The sequence below is a fragment of the Lacerta agilis genome, chromosome 4, assembly GCF_009819535.1.
Source record: "Lacerta agilis isolate rLacAgi1 chromosome 4, rLacAgi1.pri, whole genome shotgun sequence".
In the NCBI taxonomy this organism is placed as follows: domain Eukaryota; kingdom Metazoa; phylum Chordata; class Lepidosauria; order Squamata; family Lacertidae; genus Lacerta; species Lacerta agilis.
Window position 1 is genome coordinate 18,547,762 of NC_046315.1, and position 17,188 is coordinate 18,564,949.

Here is a 17,188-nt window from a genome sequence, read left to right on the forward strand (position 1 = left end):
CTTATTCTGAATAGGAAAAGGGAAAAGTTGACAGCTATGATCAGGTGCAAAGGAAGCAAGAGTGACTGAGCTTTTTGCATTTGTGCGTTAGGAGCAGAACAAGCAGCTCTTGAAATCCTACAACATGGAACCTATTGAGCAAGGAGACCAGAAGGTGGAGGCCAGAACAAGCCAGAAGCGTCTGGTCCTGTCAGCGGAGTGTTTTGGGGAGCCTACAAGAAAAAACCAAGCATTTTGAGTGTGTGTGATGGAGCCCAGTGCAAAATTAATAGCTGGGAGGTGAGGATGGGATCCAACCTTGCCCCTTGCTTTTCAGGTATCTCCCCCATCCCAAGCAAAAAGGTCTGGACAGTCATGGCTTTGGGTAGGGCATGAGTGCTAACTGTGTGGTATAGTGGTTAAATTGTCAGACGAGAAGAAGAAGAAGAAGACGAAGACGAAGACGAAGACGAAGAAGAAGAAGAAGAAGAAGAAGAAGAAGAAGAAGAAGAGTTTGGGTTTGATATCCCGCTTTATCACTACCCGAAGGAGTCTCAAAGCAGCTAACATTCTCCTTTCCCTTCTTCTCCCACAACAAACACTCTGTGAGGTGAGTGGGGCTGAGAGACTTCAGAGAAGTGTGACTAGCTCAAGGTCAACCAGCAGCTTCATGTGGAGGAGCGGAGATGCGAACCCGGTTCACCAGATTATGAGTCTACCACTCTTAACCACTACATGACACTGGCTCTCAGGAGCTAGGAGACCAGGGTTCAGCCACAAAGCTCACAGAGTAACCTTGGGCCAGCCAACATCCTCTTAGAGTAACCTACCTCACAGAGTTTTTGTGAGGCTAAAATAGGGAGGGGGAGGATCGTGGACACCTTCTTGAGCTCCTTGGAGGTCGTGTAGGATATAAATATAGAAATGAATGAATGGAATTAAAACATGACTGCTTCGAACAGTCTAGGCCCTTTGGGTGGCATGAATGGAATGTTTGCGAGTGTACTTCAAACCAGGAGGTCAAAACTGAGGAAAGTTTGCAGAAACGTGGGCCCCTTTTTGTATTATGTGGCGAGTCCAAGAGGTGCAATACAACCTCCACTTCTCCAGAAATCTTTTGGATTAGATTTATTACTGAGACACCTCCCTGGCTAAGCAGCCCCTTATGGTTGTTGCTAAGGGGATAGATTTTGTGTGTTTGCGACTTTTCTCTTTTAACATGTAGTGAATTGACGTGCACTGTATAGTTATTGTTGTGCTTACGCTAAAGTTCTTCTTAGAATTATATATTGTATGATGCTGTGATGTTATGGATTTATAAAAATTGATTTTTTTTAAGGAAAGGAAAAGAAAATAGAGAAATGAAGACTTTGCATGGGAACAGAGAAATGGGCATCATTAGTTGCTGAGACACCGAAGAAGGGATTTGCTTATGAAAAGCTATATTGTGAAATTGTCTGCCCCAACAAATTTCTTTGTAAAGCACATATCTCCTCTTCCTTTCAAGAGCATATGGGGACAGCAGGAGGGAGGGAGAAATGTTATAAACTCTGAGAAAATAATGTTGTCATCAAAACTCTGACACCACATCCTTGAAATAAATCTCCAAGCGAAATAATATCCCTTTGTAACCGCAACTGTCCTCTCAATGTCATCAGCAGTTAAGATTCCAACTGAGAATGGGGCAAGAGAAATTGACCATGAACAGCACAAAGTTAAAGGCAAAAAGAAATGTACTGCCACAAATGTACAGTACTGTGAGCTGTACTTTGTTAAGGGTGCTGAGGGTCGCTAGGAGACCCCCTGTTCTTCTCGCACAGCTACAGTTCCCAGAGTTCCCTCTGAAGAGGTCTTGGTTGTTAAAGCACTCTGAGAATTGTAGGGGGATTGTGAGTGTTTTATCTGTAAGCTGCCCTGGAAGCCATGACTGAAAGGTATCTCCCCAAATGGACAGGAGGCTGACGAAACTTCAGCAGGGTAGCATCCCTGTGCTCTGCATCTTTAAAACCATGGGTTAAAACCATCCTGGAGATGGAAGCTCTGCCTTCGTCTGTAGCATTTCAGGACTTCATCCTGAAAGCTGCCAAGTCTCTTTCACAAGCTGCCTGAGAGAATAGCAATGTGGCAGGAGCTGCCCACAACTCCTGGCTTGCTTCAGGATCTGTACTGGGAGGAAATGGTGCTTCTGTGGAGATCCACTCTTTATCAGGGGCATACTGACCAGTCTGTAACCCTACAAATGGCAAAATTTGTAACTTCCATAATGGATTGTTAGTAGGAAATTGAAATTGAAATTGCATGGAAGTAACATGCACATTATTTTTGTATATTTATTAAGTTTTTTTATTGCCAATAATTTTATTCTCGCCAATTTCCTTTTAAATTCAATTGTGTGAGTGTAATTGCTGTTTCTGCGTTTTTTTGTCTTGTCTTGCTATGAGCTTAAAGCTGAAATAAACTTAATTGTTTTATCAGGGGCAAGACACCCAGAACCACCACTGGCATCAGTCAAGTTTTGATGCCCTCAGGTGCATTGTAAGAACTGTAACGTGTACCTGAGCTTGCTCTTCCATCCTCCCGCCCATTCCCTTTTCCTTGTGTGCTATGTCCTTTTTATATTTTGTAAGCTTGAGTCCAAGGACCATCTAAATACTGATTTTTGGCAAGCCACTTTGAGAGCCTGTTTGACTTAAGGGCAGGATGCAAATGCTACCAACAAACAAACAAACAGTAAGTTGCTTGCTCACTTTGAGTTCTCGAGTAGTATAATTCTACAGGGACAGTTTTTCTATCAGCACATAACTGGAATGTTGCCTGCTTCTACCGTCATCTTTTTTGAACTGCAATGTCCCACAAGATATGAATGCTGTCATTTAAAAACATTTTTTTTTATTTCAGTTCCAGACTGATGGATGTAGTGCTATACAGCCTCATATACACAAAACAAAGTCAAAGGAAGAATGGCAAAGAGCTTGTTCACAGAATCAAGCTGACTGGTTAAAATACACACACTCAAAGACTCTCTCACTCACTAGGTAGATCTACACACAGGAGGAAAAAACCTGCTATAAATAAGTCAGAAATTAGATTGTTGTAACAAAAGAGAAAAAACCCCTATGGAAAATTGCGTAGAAAAAAAATCTGCTCTCTGGCGCCATCTGGTGTTGCATGTTTATAATGCAAATTGTTGATTTATTTTTTTTACTAATGTAGCTGAGCCCACTCACCTTGGCCTGAAAAGCAATATGAGTGCTGCACCCCATAGTCACCTTTGACTGGACTTAACAGTCCAGGGGTCATTTACCTTACCTTACTCTCTCTCTCACACACACACATATAAAACCAAACACCCACAGTATAATTTTTCATGGAAGGCATTTCCCCCCACAGTTCAGAACCTGATTCAGAGCAATCAGCACCAGAAAATGGAGTTGGTGTTCAAGACCCGAATAATTCTTTCACTCCAGATGTTGAATTCGAACTGCAGAGGTCCATTGAAAAAATAAATGTAACCTGCAGAGGAAGGAAACCATTCAAATAAGATTCCTGCTTCACGTTGCTGCTATTTCTTTTGGTTTATATTATTTCTTTTTAAAAACAGTAAATCAAAAAGCATTCCTCCCCACCCCCACCCCCCAGCTCACAAAGCAATTTGATGATTAAGGCTGCACTCCGACCCTCGGATTGACTTCACCCTGGAAGGCAAACTCCATTGTCTCTCGAGATGGATGCCAAGAAGCCCGACTGAATCGAATAGGATTTACTTCTGAGTAGACATGTTGAGGACTGTAAGGCAGGCATGTACAACTGACCACCTGTCCCACTTTACAGGGAGCAGTTCTGTTTGGAAGACAATATTCTCTTTGAAGATATCCTCTGTTTGAAGGGCTGTTGTGTTCAGGTTGGTTTTAATGATAAAGAACCCTTAGGAGAGAGAGCGGCGGGTGCCTTGATGTTGCCCATCAACACTTTTTTTGGCCATGCCCCACTTAAGCATCTCTAAAATCCTGATACCCACCCCCAGTGACATATAATTCTTATTATTCAGAAAGTGAACTCCTATTCACGTGGAGGAAGCCTAAAAGGCCATTAACTGTTAATAACTCATGTTTTAATTAAAGGTAAAGGGACCCCTGACCATTAGGTCGAGTCGTGTCCGACTCGGGGGTTGCGGCGCTCATCTCACGTTACTGGCTGAGGGAGCCGGTGTACAGCTTCCAGGTCATGTGGCCAGCATGACTAAGTTGCTTCTGGCGAGCCAGAGCAGCGCATGGAAACGCCGTTTACCTTCCCGCTGGAGCGGTACCTATTTATCTACTTGCACTTTGACGTGCTTTCGAACTGCTAGGTGGGCAGGAGCTGGGACCGAGCAACGGGAGCTCACCCCGTCACAGGGATTCGAACCGCTGACCTTCTGATCAGCAAGCCCTAGGCTCTGTGGTTTAACCCACAGCGCCACCTGGGTCCCTCATTTTTTAATTACCGGTAGGTAAAGGTAAAAGTACCCCTGACTGTTAGGTCCAGTCACGGATGACTCTGGGGTTGTGCGCTCATCTCACTCATCTCTTTCGAATTGCTCCCCCCCCAAAAAAAAATCAAATTTCCCCCCTTTGGGGCGTGTGCCCCATGTTGGGAAGCAGGGGCTTGGAGGGCTTCCCTTTACTATCAACCATCTATAGGAAGTTTATTTAATGCTCCCCTGCACTCCAGGAGCCACAAATGAAGACCCACTGTTATGTCCAAGATTAAATCGCTCAACTCCAATTAGTACAAGGCATGCCTCACAAATAGATGCACTAGGCAGTAAAATGGTGGGTGAGGAGAGGAAAACCTGGGCACACCTGGCTTGCAGAATGAGCAGGCTCACAAGGCACCTGCTGACAGTGTTTCCCACCATGGCAAGATGTCATCATCATAACTATTTCTAAATTTTAATATATACATATACATTAACATATGTACGTTTTTATTCAGCTCTATGCCCACTCTTGGCTTTTTGCAATCTAAGTGTCCACAATAACACTTTGTGATGAAACTTTGGAGAGCCCAAACCGGGTGCCTAGTGTAATGGCTCCCCCCACCTCCGCCCAAATGATTCTGGGAGCTGTAGTTTGTTAAGGGCGACCCCTGTTCCCCTCACAGAGTTACAGTTCTGAGAGAGGTTTAGCACTCAATCTCTCTTCACTGGGAACTCTGAGAATTGTAGCTCTGTGAGGGGAAATAGGGGTCTGCTTGCAATTCTCAGCACCTTTAACAAAGTTCAGCTCCTGGAATAATTTTGGGGAAAGCATTTGTGCTTAAAGTGGTATTGTAGTACTTTAGAGGTATATGCAATGCTGGATTTACATATAAGCTAAACAAGCCATAGTTTAGGGCCCTACTCTCTTGGTGTTTTGTGTTGTGTAGGCTCCTATGATGTAAGTAATGGCCCCCGCCTGCTAGCCTACTCCCTGAAATATCACTTGTTTGCTCATTTCTATATATAGTGTGCCTACATTCTGCATGGACTTTGCATTCTGCATGGACTTTCCAAAAATTACTTTGATAAAATACATATTTTGTTATGTGCACATGGCTTTAGATACCTATTAGGTCCATAAATTACCATATAGTATATATTCAACACAAAAAAGTGACAATTTGTTGTTGACAAAGGACAGCTGGACATATAAAGGGCCCCATTACCTTCTGTAGCTTAGGGCCTCATCAAACCTAAATCTGGCCCTGGGTATACAATGTGAACTTGACCAATACTGAGATGGATAGACCAATGGCCTGATTCTGCATGAGGCATAGCTGTCAACTTTTCCCTTTTCTTGTGAGGAATCCTATTCGGAATAAGGGAATTTCCCTTTGAAAAAGGGAAAAGTTGACAGCTATGGCATGAGGCAGCTTCCTGTATTTCTTTGACTAGCTATTACTCTAATTTCCACAAACTCCCAGAGCAACCTTATGTCAGTACAGTTGTGCCTTGATTTTTGAACAGCTTAGTTCTCGAACATTTTGGCTCCCAAACGTCGCAAACCCGGAAGTGACTGTTCTGGTTTACAAAAATTTTTGGGAAGCCGAACGTCCAACAGGGCTTCTGCGGCTTCCGATTGACTGGAGGAGCTTCCTGCAGCCAATCAGAAACCACGCTTTGGTTTTCGAACGTTTTGGAAGTCGAATGGACTTCTGGAATGGATTCCATTCGACTTCCAAGCTACCACTGTATTGCGAGAAATTAAAATGGTGGCTAGACAAAGCTGTCTGGCATGGTTTGGAGCACTGGGCCAGGAAAAAACACGAAGGGTCCCCCAAAGCAGGCATCTGGAATGGGCCAATCTGGGACCCTGGTTTTTCACCCCAAAAGGCCAGGTGTCAACACAAATAAAATGCATACCATTCTTCTCATAAGCTGCATCCACTCGGTGACCAATCCCAGGGAAATCCTCCTCAATATATCTAGGGTAGCCTTTCTCCATAACTTGGTTCTGTTCATCATAACTTCATTTGAGGGGGAAATAAAGTAAATGAGCAAGTGTTTTATTTATGTATAGCATTATGCAACGTAATTCTGTTCCAATTCAATGCAGCTGGCAACAAAACGCAAACATAAAAAGTCTAAAATCCAGACCAACAAATGATACCATAGAACTAAAAAGACAGGATACAAAAAGTGTCAGCATTTATGGCAGCAACCTGTAAATTCTTGCTAGAACAGAAACATATACTAAAAATGGCTGAGGGCGCATCACGCTATCTCTATACAATATTGAACATGAAATGGAGGCAAGTTCCTTGAAGCAGGTGCTGCTTTGCAAGAGAATTCTTCCCCACAACACCTCACACTCCAGAACAGGTAGGAAACACATAGCCAACCCTGGGGGTCTTCATCCTTGGGTTCCCAGGTGTTGCTGGACCAACTTCCACCATCCCTGACCTGTGACTAAGTTAGCTGGGAATGACAGGAGTTGTAGTCAAACAATAACTGGGGAACCAAGGTTGAAGGACATTGTTCTGCCCTATTCAGAAATGATACGCAGGAGCTCAAGCTAGCTAGCACATGCAATATCAAGGATGGGACTACTAATGGTGCGTTCGGACGTGGGGTTACCTGTGTTAGTTTTCCTGACCATAATGCTAGGGCTTCAATCCTGGGTTCTGATGTTGCTTTCACATGGCACTACTTGCTACATTATGGATCGCGATCAATATACCTCCACGTCATGCTAAATTTTAAATGCTGGGAAAGGACAGTATGCTGGAATACTGCCCCCAATTTTGTCATGTGAAATTACAATGAGAAACTATGGTTTTCTGGGTTAACGGGGACGCAAACGGATTTCCCCCTAGAAGCAAATAACCTGGAAATGAGTGCTTAAATGTCCACTAGTTTTTCAGAAGTGGCTTTTACCTATTGTGAAAAATCACATAAAAACTTGGAAACGTTGGGTAAGGAAATGTTGTGAAAGTGGAAAAAAGTGCTGCCTGAGTGTTCCCTCAGTGTGGGTCCTCCCTTGCTTGCCCATTGGTCTACCACAGCGCTAGTCAATGTGGTGCCTCCAGTTACCGTTGGACTTCAACTCCCATCATTCCTTACCACGAACCATGCTAGCTTGGGCTCATGGGAGCTGGAGTCCAGCAACATATGGAGGGCACCTGGTCTAACACATGAGTACATCAAAATGTAAGTCTATGGAATAGGCCTCATCAGCTTATCTAGAGGACTCATTGTTGTGGGCTTTAAGAGTGACAGAATGCAGAAAATGTCATTGAGTTAATACCATGCTCCCATATTTCTAAATTTGGTGGAGCCAAACCAATGACAAAAAGTTGTTTGGTACTAAACGTGGTTCTCACATCGTTGGAATAGTGGGAAATAATGAGAGAGAAACTGATGAAACTACTATGGGGAAGATAAGAATTTTCAACATACCTCCAGTATTTTTCTCCAGCGAAAAAGAGAGTCTTGCCACTGTCTTTGATGTGGACAGCGGCATCGACTCCCTTCACAGATCTTGGAAAGCCCAGTTCATAGATCTTTTTAGGGTAGCCTTCTACTATGTCGTAGGCATTCAACGCCCAGACTTTCCTCCCTGTGAATAAGTATGAATTAATGTATTAGGATTCAACCATGTGATTGCCAGATATCCTTAGTCGTGTTAATGTCTAACCTTCAGTTCCCCTTCTGTAAAAGGAGGATTTAATTCACTGGAATGAAGTTAGGATGGGTAGGATTGGTACAATCACACAATTATACAGCCTTGTCGGTGGCATTCCTTTCTGAGAAAACATCTGGGGGCCCAAGCCAGAGGTGGGTAGGGCCAGAGGAAAGAACAACAAATAGGCTTGTTTCTGCACAGACTCCCATGCCCCTCTCACTGAGGGTGCAAAGCAGGGGCAGTAAGGGGCATGGCCGGTGGGGAGGGAGGAGAGGGTGTGGTTGAAGAGGGTGTGTGGTGTGGGAAGTGTCATGAGGACCAGGCAGAGAGATTTCTGCAGAAGACCTACCCCTGAAAAGCAGCACATGATCGTTGGTAGGATGCTCATAAGCCGCGTCAATCTTGCTTGGGATTTCTGGCCAAAACGACTTAATTTGTACCAAATCCGCCTCAACCATCTGAGGATGTAGGCGCCAGAAGAACCTATGATAGGAAGAGGGATGTTCTAACATGGTAGGCTAGCGTTTTACCCAAGTTAAAGATACTGAATAGTACTCCAGAAATTAATTTGCTAATGCCATTTCTCAGACAACACAAATAATATGCAAATATAATAGTTGTCAAATAATTATAAATAAAGTCAACCATTCAAGGTACAAAGCATGTTTCTCCCAAGAGCTGGTGTTAATGGATTCACCAATCAGGCTCATCTTCAGTGTTTTGGAGCAGGTCTTCACAACATTCCTTGTTGCAAAGTAATTTGTGAGACACCAAGCCAAATGCAGGCCACTAATAAGGGCCCCCTCTGCACTACACATCTAAAGCAGTATCATAAAACTTTAAGCAGTCATGGCTACCCCCAAAGAATCATGGGCACTGTTAAGGGTGTTTCAGTGGCGGAGCTCATGCTCTGGCACCGAGGGGCAGAGAGCAGGCAGGGCAGGGCTGGCGTGCATCCTGGGGGCAGGGCGCACCACAAGCGGGGGTGTGGCACTCAGCGCAGGCGGGGGGCAGTCGCAATGGCACCCTACAGGGATTGTGCTGCCGGGGATGGTGCACTGCCCCCGCACTCCTCTTCCTCCACCAGTGGGGTGGTTGTTAGGAGACCCTACTCGTCTCATGGAGCTACTGTTCCCTGTGAAGAGGAATTGTTTGTTAAACCATTCTGGAAACTGTAGCTCTGTGAGGGGAATAGGGCCTCCTAATAAATCTCAGTACCACAGGAGAACCAGATTCATCCTATTTATAAGAAGAGCCTGCTGGAACAGGCCAATGACCCACCTAGTCTAGCATTTTGCTCTCACAGTGGTCAACCACAGATGTCCCTGAGATGCCTCCAAGCAGGAATCAAGTGCCACAGTGCTCTCCCCACTTGTTTTCCCCCAACAACTGGCACACACTCTCTGGCAGTGGAGGTAGAGCACAGCCATCATGGCTTCAGCCTTGGGTAATGGGAGAACTTGGCTATTAATGCTCTCCCTAGCCTTGCACCCACACACCACTGCCTTTTCAGCACCAGTTTCAAGACTTTCCTCTTCTCCCAGGACTTTTACGTTGGGGGGTTGGCTATTCAGTCGTGTGCTATTCACTGCAACATATTATACTGGTTTTCAAACGTGGCTTTATATGCTCTCTCTCTCTCTCTCTCTCTGTGTGTGTGTGTGTGAAAATTTTCAGTAGGGATTAAAGTGAAGAGAAATCAAAACAAGAGAAAACAAAACAAAGCCCCCCCCCCAAAAAAAACCCCAGTGCTTATATGTTGTCTCTTAACCTCATTGTGGTTGCCTTGCAGTGTGGTTATTCTCCTTTTATTTGTACAATGCCTACAGAACTGTCTGCAGTCATGGATATAATAGAATGAATAAATGACCCTTAAGATGAGAATTGGTTTTTTGTTTTTGTTTTCCACAAAGGTGGCCCTATTCAGCCTTTGCAATATTGGAGGCTTCTGTGTGGCTGGCAGAGGGCATCTGACTGGGTGGGCTTCAAGTTGCACAGGCCTGCTCTGTCAGTAGACAAAAAGTTTACGGGTGCACATATTTCGGTTGTGCCGCACCTGTCCTTGAAGATCACCATTTCTCCTCGAAGCTCCGTGATAGCATCTAGCGTCAAGTTTGCATCACATTTCTCAGGCGTTTTGGGGTGATCGGGATGGGGGTCGTGGTCTCCTGCACCTGTCCAGTAAAGTACATGTGTTATACAGGAAACTATAAGCCTTTTGACTGTATTTAGGAACACAGATCTGATCATTGGTTCATTTGGTTAAGCATTTTCCACACCAATTGGCAGCAGCTTCCCAGGATTTCAGTCCCTCCCAGCTCTAACCTGCATGAAATGAGGATTGAACCTGAGGCTTTCTGTATGCAAAGCAGAAGCTCTATCATTGAGCAATGGTCCTCCCTTATTTTAACATCTGAACATGTGCTCAGTGTTTCATGGGATCTAATACAGTGGTACCTCAGGCTACAGATGCTTCAGGTTACAGACTCCACTATCCCAGAAATAGTACCTCGGGTTAAGAACTTTGCTTCAGGATGAGAACAGAAATCACGCTGTGGCGGCAGCAGGAGTCCCCATTAGCTAAAGTGCTACCTCGGGTTAAGAACAGTTTCAGGTTAAGAACGGACCTCCAGAACGAATTAAGTTCTTAACCCGAGGTACCACTGCATATGGAATGCTGGTAGAAAATTGTGGTTTTATATGTGCAATCTAAAGTCATACAGTGACAGGTCTCGCCGCATCAGGCTGGTGAACAGAAACAACAGGGAAATTTATTACTCATAACTTCCATTGCGGAATTGTGTGTACACATAAGGAGAAAACAGGAAAAAAAATGCAGGCATACCATATAGAATCTGGATCCCTTGTACGTCATCATCTGGAAGCAATAAGCCTTTATTTCCCGTGTATGTGTAAATTGGAAACATCAAAGCTCCTGGGTCTCTGGAATGCTCAAGTCCCAGTGAATGACCAAACTCGTGGGCAGCCACAAGAAACAAATTATATCCTAGAAAACATCATGTGCATCTTGTTATATGAGCTACAAAACTTATATCACTAGGCTGCTTTAGGCTGGTTCTTTTGTTTAATACCTCCTTTTGCAACATATTAAAATATTACACCTGATATCATTCACTACTCTTTTCTTTGCATTACAGAGAGAACAGAAATAGTATCTGTCATCTGTTAAGGAAATGAACAACAAGACAGCAAGGTAGCACATCCCTGATTTAGTCCAGGGTTGTGGAATCTGCATCCCTCCATATGTTCTGGCACTACAACTCCCAGAATTTCTGGGCATTGGCCAAACTGGCTGAAGCTGATGCGAGGTATAGTCCAACAGCAACATTTGGAGAGTCACAAGTTTCCCAGCTCTGTTTTAGCTCCCTTTAGCCTTGGGCTGCAATCCTTTGCTTGGAAGTAAGTTCCACTGGATTCAGTGAATCACACTTCCAAGTTAATATGAAAGCCTCAGAGTGCCTGTGTTGCTTAAGGAGGTATGGCACAGGCAATATGGGTAAGGAATGACAAAAGAAGCAATATTCAAAACAACCTGTTCAGTCATTATTTACTATTTGTGAAATTGTTAATTTCCACAATTATGAGTCATGCAGCAAAACAAGACAGGAGAATCCGCTTGGTAAGTAATTTACTGGTCAAACATTTCCTGGCTTCACAGTGGATGTTATTTAGAATCAACAACTCGCATAATGGTACTGAAAATTATCTTCAAAGCATACGTTACCTTTGGAATCTGTTGACCACAGCTCGTCCTCATCGAAATGAGCATCTCCTCCAAAATTTGGCCCTGGAGGGAAAGCGTGAGCCAATAGCCCAGAAGGTCCATCAAAGGGATAGAAATCGCCATGCTCTGTAAATATTTGAAACAGCAATGAATATTATCAGTATGCTGAATTGCAAATCAAGCAAACAAGTAACACAGCCATTAATATAGCAATTTCACTCTAGTTACCTCTCCTTCCAAAAGAAATCATGATATCAGCAGTACCACTGTGAATTCTAGTAAAGTTGAGTGGCGTCACATCAGACCAGACCTTGAACGCTTTCTTGAATGCTCTGTCGACTTCAGACTTTTTCAGATCAGGGGTGTAATTTAGAATCCTATGAGGAATGCAACAACAAACAAACAAAATCCAAATACCTTCAGATGGTTCTCTGCAAACTTTAATAATAACAATAATTTATTTAAACCCCGCCCATCTGGCTGGGTTTCCCCAGCCACTCTGGGCGGCTTCCAACAGAATATTAAAATACAATAGTCTATTAAATATTAAAAGCTTCCCTAAGCAGGGGTGCCTTCAGATGTTGCAAAACATCCCCTATCACAATATTTCAAATGTTACATGTCTCTCTCTACTGTCAATTTAGCAAATAAAGTAAGAATACAGATATATGCCCCTTTCCTGTTAGAGAATGTGTGGTTTTTATTGCTGAGTTATAATAAATTCACCTTCTTCTTTTTTTGGAAGTACTAATAAAGGACAATGACCGAGACACAATGAAAGTGATTCCAAATAACAGAGGCCCAATTCAAAATAGGTTTATTTGGACTTGCTTTAGAACGCCAGCATTTAAATGTGTAACTTCCATTCTATGTTAAGAAGGTAGGGTATTAAAATAAATAAATAAAGCCAGACATATTGATGGTTCAGCTAGATATTTAAAACTTTACTTCCATTCCTGCTTTTATTAGATACATCTGAGCACCTGATTCACAAAAGGTACTGTGTTTCTCTTATCTGATTCCTCACTCGCTATTTGGAAAAGGAAATTGTGTGGGACAAATTAAATGAACTCAAAGCTTATAGACTTTGATGATCTAGAGACAGTAACATGAGATATGACGTGAGATTTTCAAATGCTGCACATAACCTTTTCCCACATCTTGTTAGTCTGCAAAAACAGCACACCAGGTTGGCTTAATGTCACAAAATGCATGCTAAATGCCTAACCCTGCTGTAAATGCAGTGCGTCTGGCTGTTAACCAAAAGGTTGGTGGTACAAGTCCACGCAGGGTTGGCTGTGGGCAGGATTCCCACACTGCAGGGGGTAGAACAGACGACACTCTATGATTCTGTGATTCCATGTTGCAAAGTGTCATACTATTAAACATATTACAAAAATAAATCCTTTACGTACTGACTCAGCTGATTTCAATGGGCCTTACTTCCACATTAGTTTATATCCTGTTTAAGAGATTGGCTGTAGTCCCATGGTAGGCTAAAATCCAGGAATAGGAAACCCGAGGCTCTGCAGGTAGTATTTGACTACAACTCCCATCATCCCTGACTATTGGCCAGGATGGTTGGGGCTGATGGGAGCCAGAGTCTACTGGCACCTTGAAGGTCACCTTGAAGGTTCCCCATTCCTGCTATAATTCTCACATATGAGATCAGAATTAGCAAACCCCCTGAGATCCTGCAGAGCACTCAAGTGACGAATGCGCCAAACCAAAGTCTCTAAAAAAAAATACCATGGCACAGGTGTTGTGCTTGTGCTGCATGAAGATACTGTCAAGCATCAGCACAAATGGATCTGGACCCAGAGCCAGGGTCATTTTTACCTGTATGTTATATTAGTGTGAGGCCACTTCAGCTTTCGAGGGAAAAAGTTGTATTGCCCAATATCAGGAACACCGCACCGCGGCTGTTGCATTAGTTCGTACGTCTCTTCGTTGAGCTTGCCCGTTACTTCCAATCCAAAAAACGCCTGCATTTCTCGAAGTTTGGATGTGACTGTATCACCTGCCTTCCTCTGTATCCCAGCCGGGTTGGACTGGAGATTGTAATGCCTCTTTAGATAGCGCTGGGGGGGTGGGGGGAGAGAAAACCAATTAGATTTCTAATTCACTGCTACTGCAATGTATTATTCTTATTAAATTTACAAACTCATATATGCAAAAAAGGACAAGCCTCTGCCCTGAAGAGCTTACAGTCTCAGTTTTGACAGGAGAGAAGACAACAGAGAGAAGGCAGAGAGAACAGAGAGCCTATTCTACTGTAGGTCCTATGCCATACCTCTGCTAACTCGAATTTTTCCCTCGTGAATTCATCGCTGTCGTCTTCGTCTGATATGGATATCGGCAGGGCAGAACACCACGATATGCCAAGCAAGAGAAAGAAGGCAGCTGCAGCGCTTGGATGATTCATGATGAATGCCACGGTTTTGGAGCTCTGATGGTTCAGCTTATAACGTGGTTTGGCTTTTATAGAGCTGCACTGGTGATTCATCATCTCTCAGGGACAGGTTACAACTTCCGAGTGACTGTAAAATAAACATGCTTTCCCTGCTCCCCTCCTCCTCCTCCTCCTCCTCCTCCTCCACCACCTCTCTCCCAGGGAGTCTTGGTTTTAGGAATCTGTTGACCTACTGGTGGTGCAGAAACCATGACTTCACATAAACACAATCTCAGCATATTCCCAGGTGCTGTGGGAAGGGTTGAGTGGGGCAAACGGCATTTTTGACTACGTTGCAATAACTTTATTTGACCTGCCTTTTTTTTCTCCTCTTTGGAAACAATCCTTCTTCCCTTTTGTTTTCAATAGACAACTGCGTTGCAAGCAATATGGGAGCCAGCAGCTTGGCTTAAAGGATTTCCCACCACATTTCTAACTTCCACATCTGTGCACGGAGCTTTTCTCGTGTGATTAAAAACTCCAAATGCCCCTGGAATATCAGTCAGCACCGGTGGCCTTGCCTCAAAACGTATATTGTAGAGCTGGAAAACCTTTCAGAAAAGGGCAACCTATATGATCAAGGGGCTGGAGCAGCTCCCCACTAGGAGGAAAGGTTGCAGCGTTTGGGACATTTTAGTTTAGAGAAAAGTGGCATGATAGAAGCGGGGCTTTTTTTCAGTCAGAATACACTCACACTCGGTTCCAGCACCTCTCAGGCGGGTGCCATTGCCATTATAAGAGAACAAGTGAGGTGTTCATGGTGAGTTCTGGCACCTCTTTTTCTAGAAAAACAGCACTGGATAAAAGGTAAAAGGCAGTGGCGTAGTGAGGGTGGGGCGTACGGGGCAGGGCGCCCTGGGTACCAGGGGAGGGGGGTGACACTTGGACCAGCCCTGCCCCGCCCCGCCGGCAGGCCCTGAGCAAGCCGCAGAGTGAGGCAGCCTCACCCCACAGCCTGCTCACAAACCTGCTCGGCGGCCTGCAAGCAAGCCACGGAGTGAGGCCACTCCGTTCCACGGCCCGCCCATGGCCCGCCCGCCGGCGCCGCTATGGGGCAGCACGCATGGGTTGGGCCCTGGGTGGAGGCGAGGGGCGGGCCAGCGAGGCGTCATGCTTGTCGCTGGCGTGACGCCCCTCCTTGCTGGCCCGTCCCTCGTCTCCTTCTGGGCCAGCACCGAAAAAAATCCTCAAGGGAAAAAAAGGAAAGGAAAGCAGTGCAAGCGGCTGCTTTCCTTTCCTTTCTTCTTCTTATTTTTTTTTTTAGGAAGGGAGAAGGGCCGAGGAGCAGACTGCACTCTGTAGCGCATGCGTCGTGATGTCACGACGCATACGCTACGGAGCGAGGCCCCGCCCCCAGAGGGTGCTGCTTGGCTTGCCACCCCTGGCAGCCAAGCAGCTCGGTACGCTGCTGGTAAAAGGTAAAGGACTCCTGGATGGTTAAGTCCAGTCAAAGGTGACTATGGGGTTGTGGCGCTCATCTCAGCTTTCAGGCCGACGGAGCCAGCATTTGTCCACAGACAGCTTTCTGTGGCCTGGATGTAGCCAGCATGACTAAACTGCTTCTGGTGTGACGGAACACCGTGACGGAAACCAGAACGCACGGAAATGCTGTTTACCTTCCCGCCACAGCAGTACCTATTTATCTACCTGCACTGGCATGCTTTCAAACTGCTAGGTTGACAAGAGCTGGGAACAGATCAACGGGAGCTCCCCCCATCATGGGGATTCGAACCACCGACCTCCCAAGAGGCTCAGTGGTTTAGACCACAGTGCCACCCACGTCCCTTTTAGCACTGGATAAAATAGAGAAATGGTAGAGAAAAGCTTCCTTTTTTCTCATAACATTGGAACTCGCAGACCTTCAATGAAGCTGAATGTTGGAAGATTCAAGGCAGATAAAATAAAGGACTTCTTCACATCCCTTTATCTTCTGCCTTACAGTCAGAATAACATTTTTACAAATTTATTTGTTTATTTCGCTGTTTTATTTAATTTCACTTTTGGCTCCCATTCAAAAGTGGCGCAGGTTAAGCGCCTTCAGGAGGCGGCAGGAGAGAGGGTGGTAGATGTCAGTGTGACTGGGTTGGACCCTGAGGCCCTTTCAAGACCCTGGGGCGCATTGCTTTCCTGAGATATTACAAATTTAAGGCCTGCTAATGCCTAACAGCATGGGCTGGTTTTTTGACTGCGCTATGGGAAAGTTTCCAAGATATCATGTGCTTTTTGTGTGTGCTTCAAGTTACTTTGCTTGAATTCCCTTGTGTTGGCTATTTTCTTTTTCAAAACTGTGCTCCTTTTGACGAAGAGCAATGCAAAAGTGAAATTAATAAAAAAAACTAATTGAATAAACCTGAAAAAATGTTGTTTTGACTGTAAGTCAGAAGATGAAGCAAATTTAATGCTTCTTCCCATAATACTTTGAAGGTTTGTGGTGTGTGGCCTTTTTTGCTTCCAAGGCAGTGAAAATAGTCTCTTCTGTTCAATGATATTCTTTTGAGAATTAAGATTTCCTATCACAGGCTGAACCTGTTGGTCTGTGTATATTGCATCAAGATTATTTTTATTACTTCCGGACTTTATCCATTATTCCCCATTTAGTCACAGAATATTTTGCTGCCCGCTATATATCCAGACTGTTGACAAAACCATAGTCAGACAGGAAACAGTAGTGGTTAAACTTCAACCACCTTTTTTTGGATAATAACAGCCTTATATCAAGCCATGCCAAAAGAGCAATAACAATGGAAGAGGAATAAAATTAATCAACAGGCTAATTTTCTAGTTTCATTCAGTATTACATATAGTAGTTATGCAGGGAAATCACGAATCAAATCATGAATTTCCCCTCCATGTGTTTGCAGAGGGAAG

The 17,188-nt window shown here is 44.3% G+C and overlaps 1 protein-coding gene across 1 annotated transcript; it reads right to left on the reverse strand.

The window, feature by feature from the left end:
- Positions 1 to 3,362: 3,362 nt before the first annotated feature.
- Positions 3,363 to 14,287, reverse strand: LOC117045284 (collagenase 3-like). The gene is made up of 10 exons (XM_033146195.1): positions 14,162 to 14,287; positions 13,708 to 13,949; positions 12,097 to 12,245; positions 11,869 to 11,994; positions 10,969 to 11,130; positions 10,180 to 10,297; positions 8,473 to 8,606; positions 7,898 to 8,057; positions 6,362 to 6,465; positions 3,363 to 3,492 (listed from the first exon to the last, which is right to left on the reverse strand). Exons 2-10 carry the CDS (start codon positions 13,857 to 13,859, stop codon positions 3,392 to 3,394), a joined length of 1,206 nt encoding a protein of 401 aa, XP_033002086.1. The 5' UTR covers positions 13,860 to 13,949; positions 14,162 to 14,287; the 3' UTR covers positions 3,363 to 3,391.
- Between the last annotated feature and the right edge of the window lie 2,901 nt (positions 14,288 to 17,188).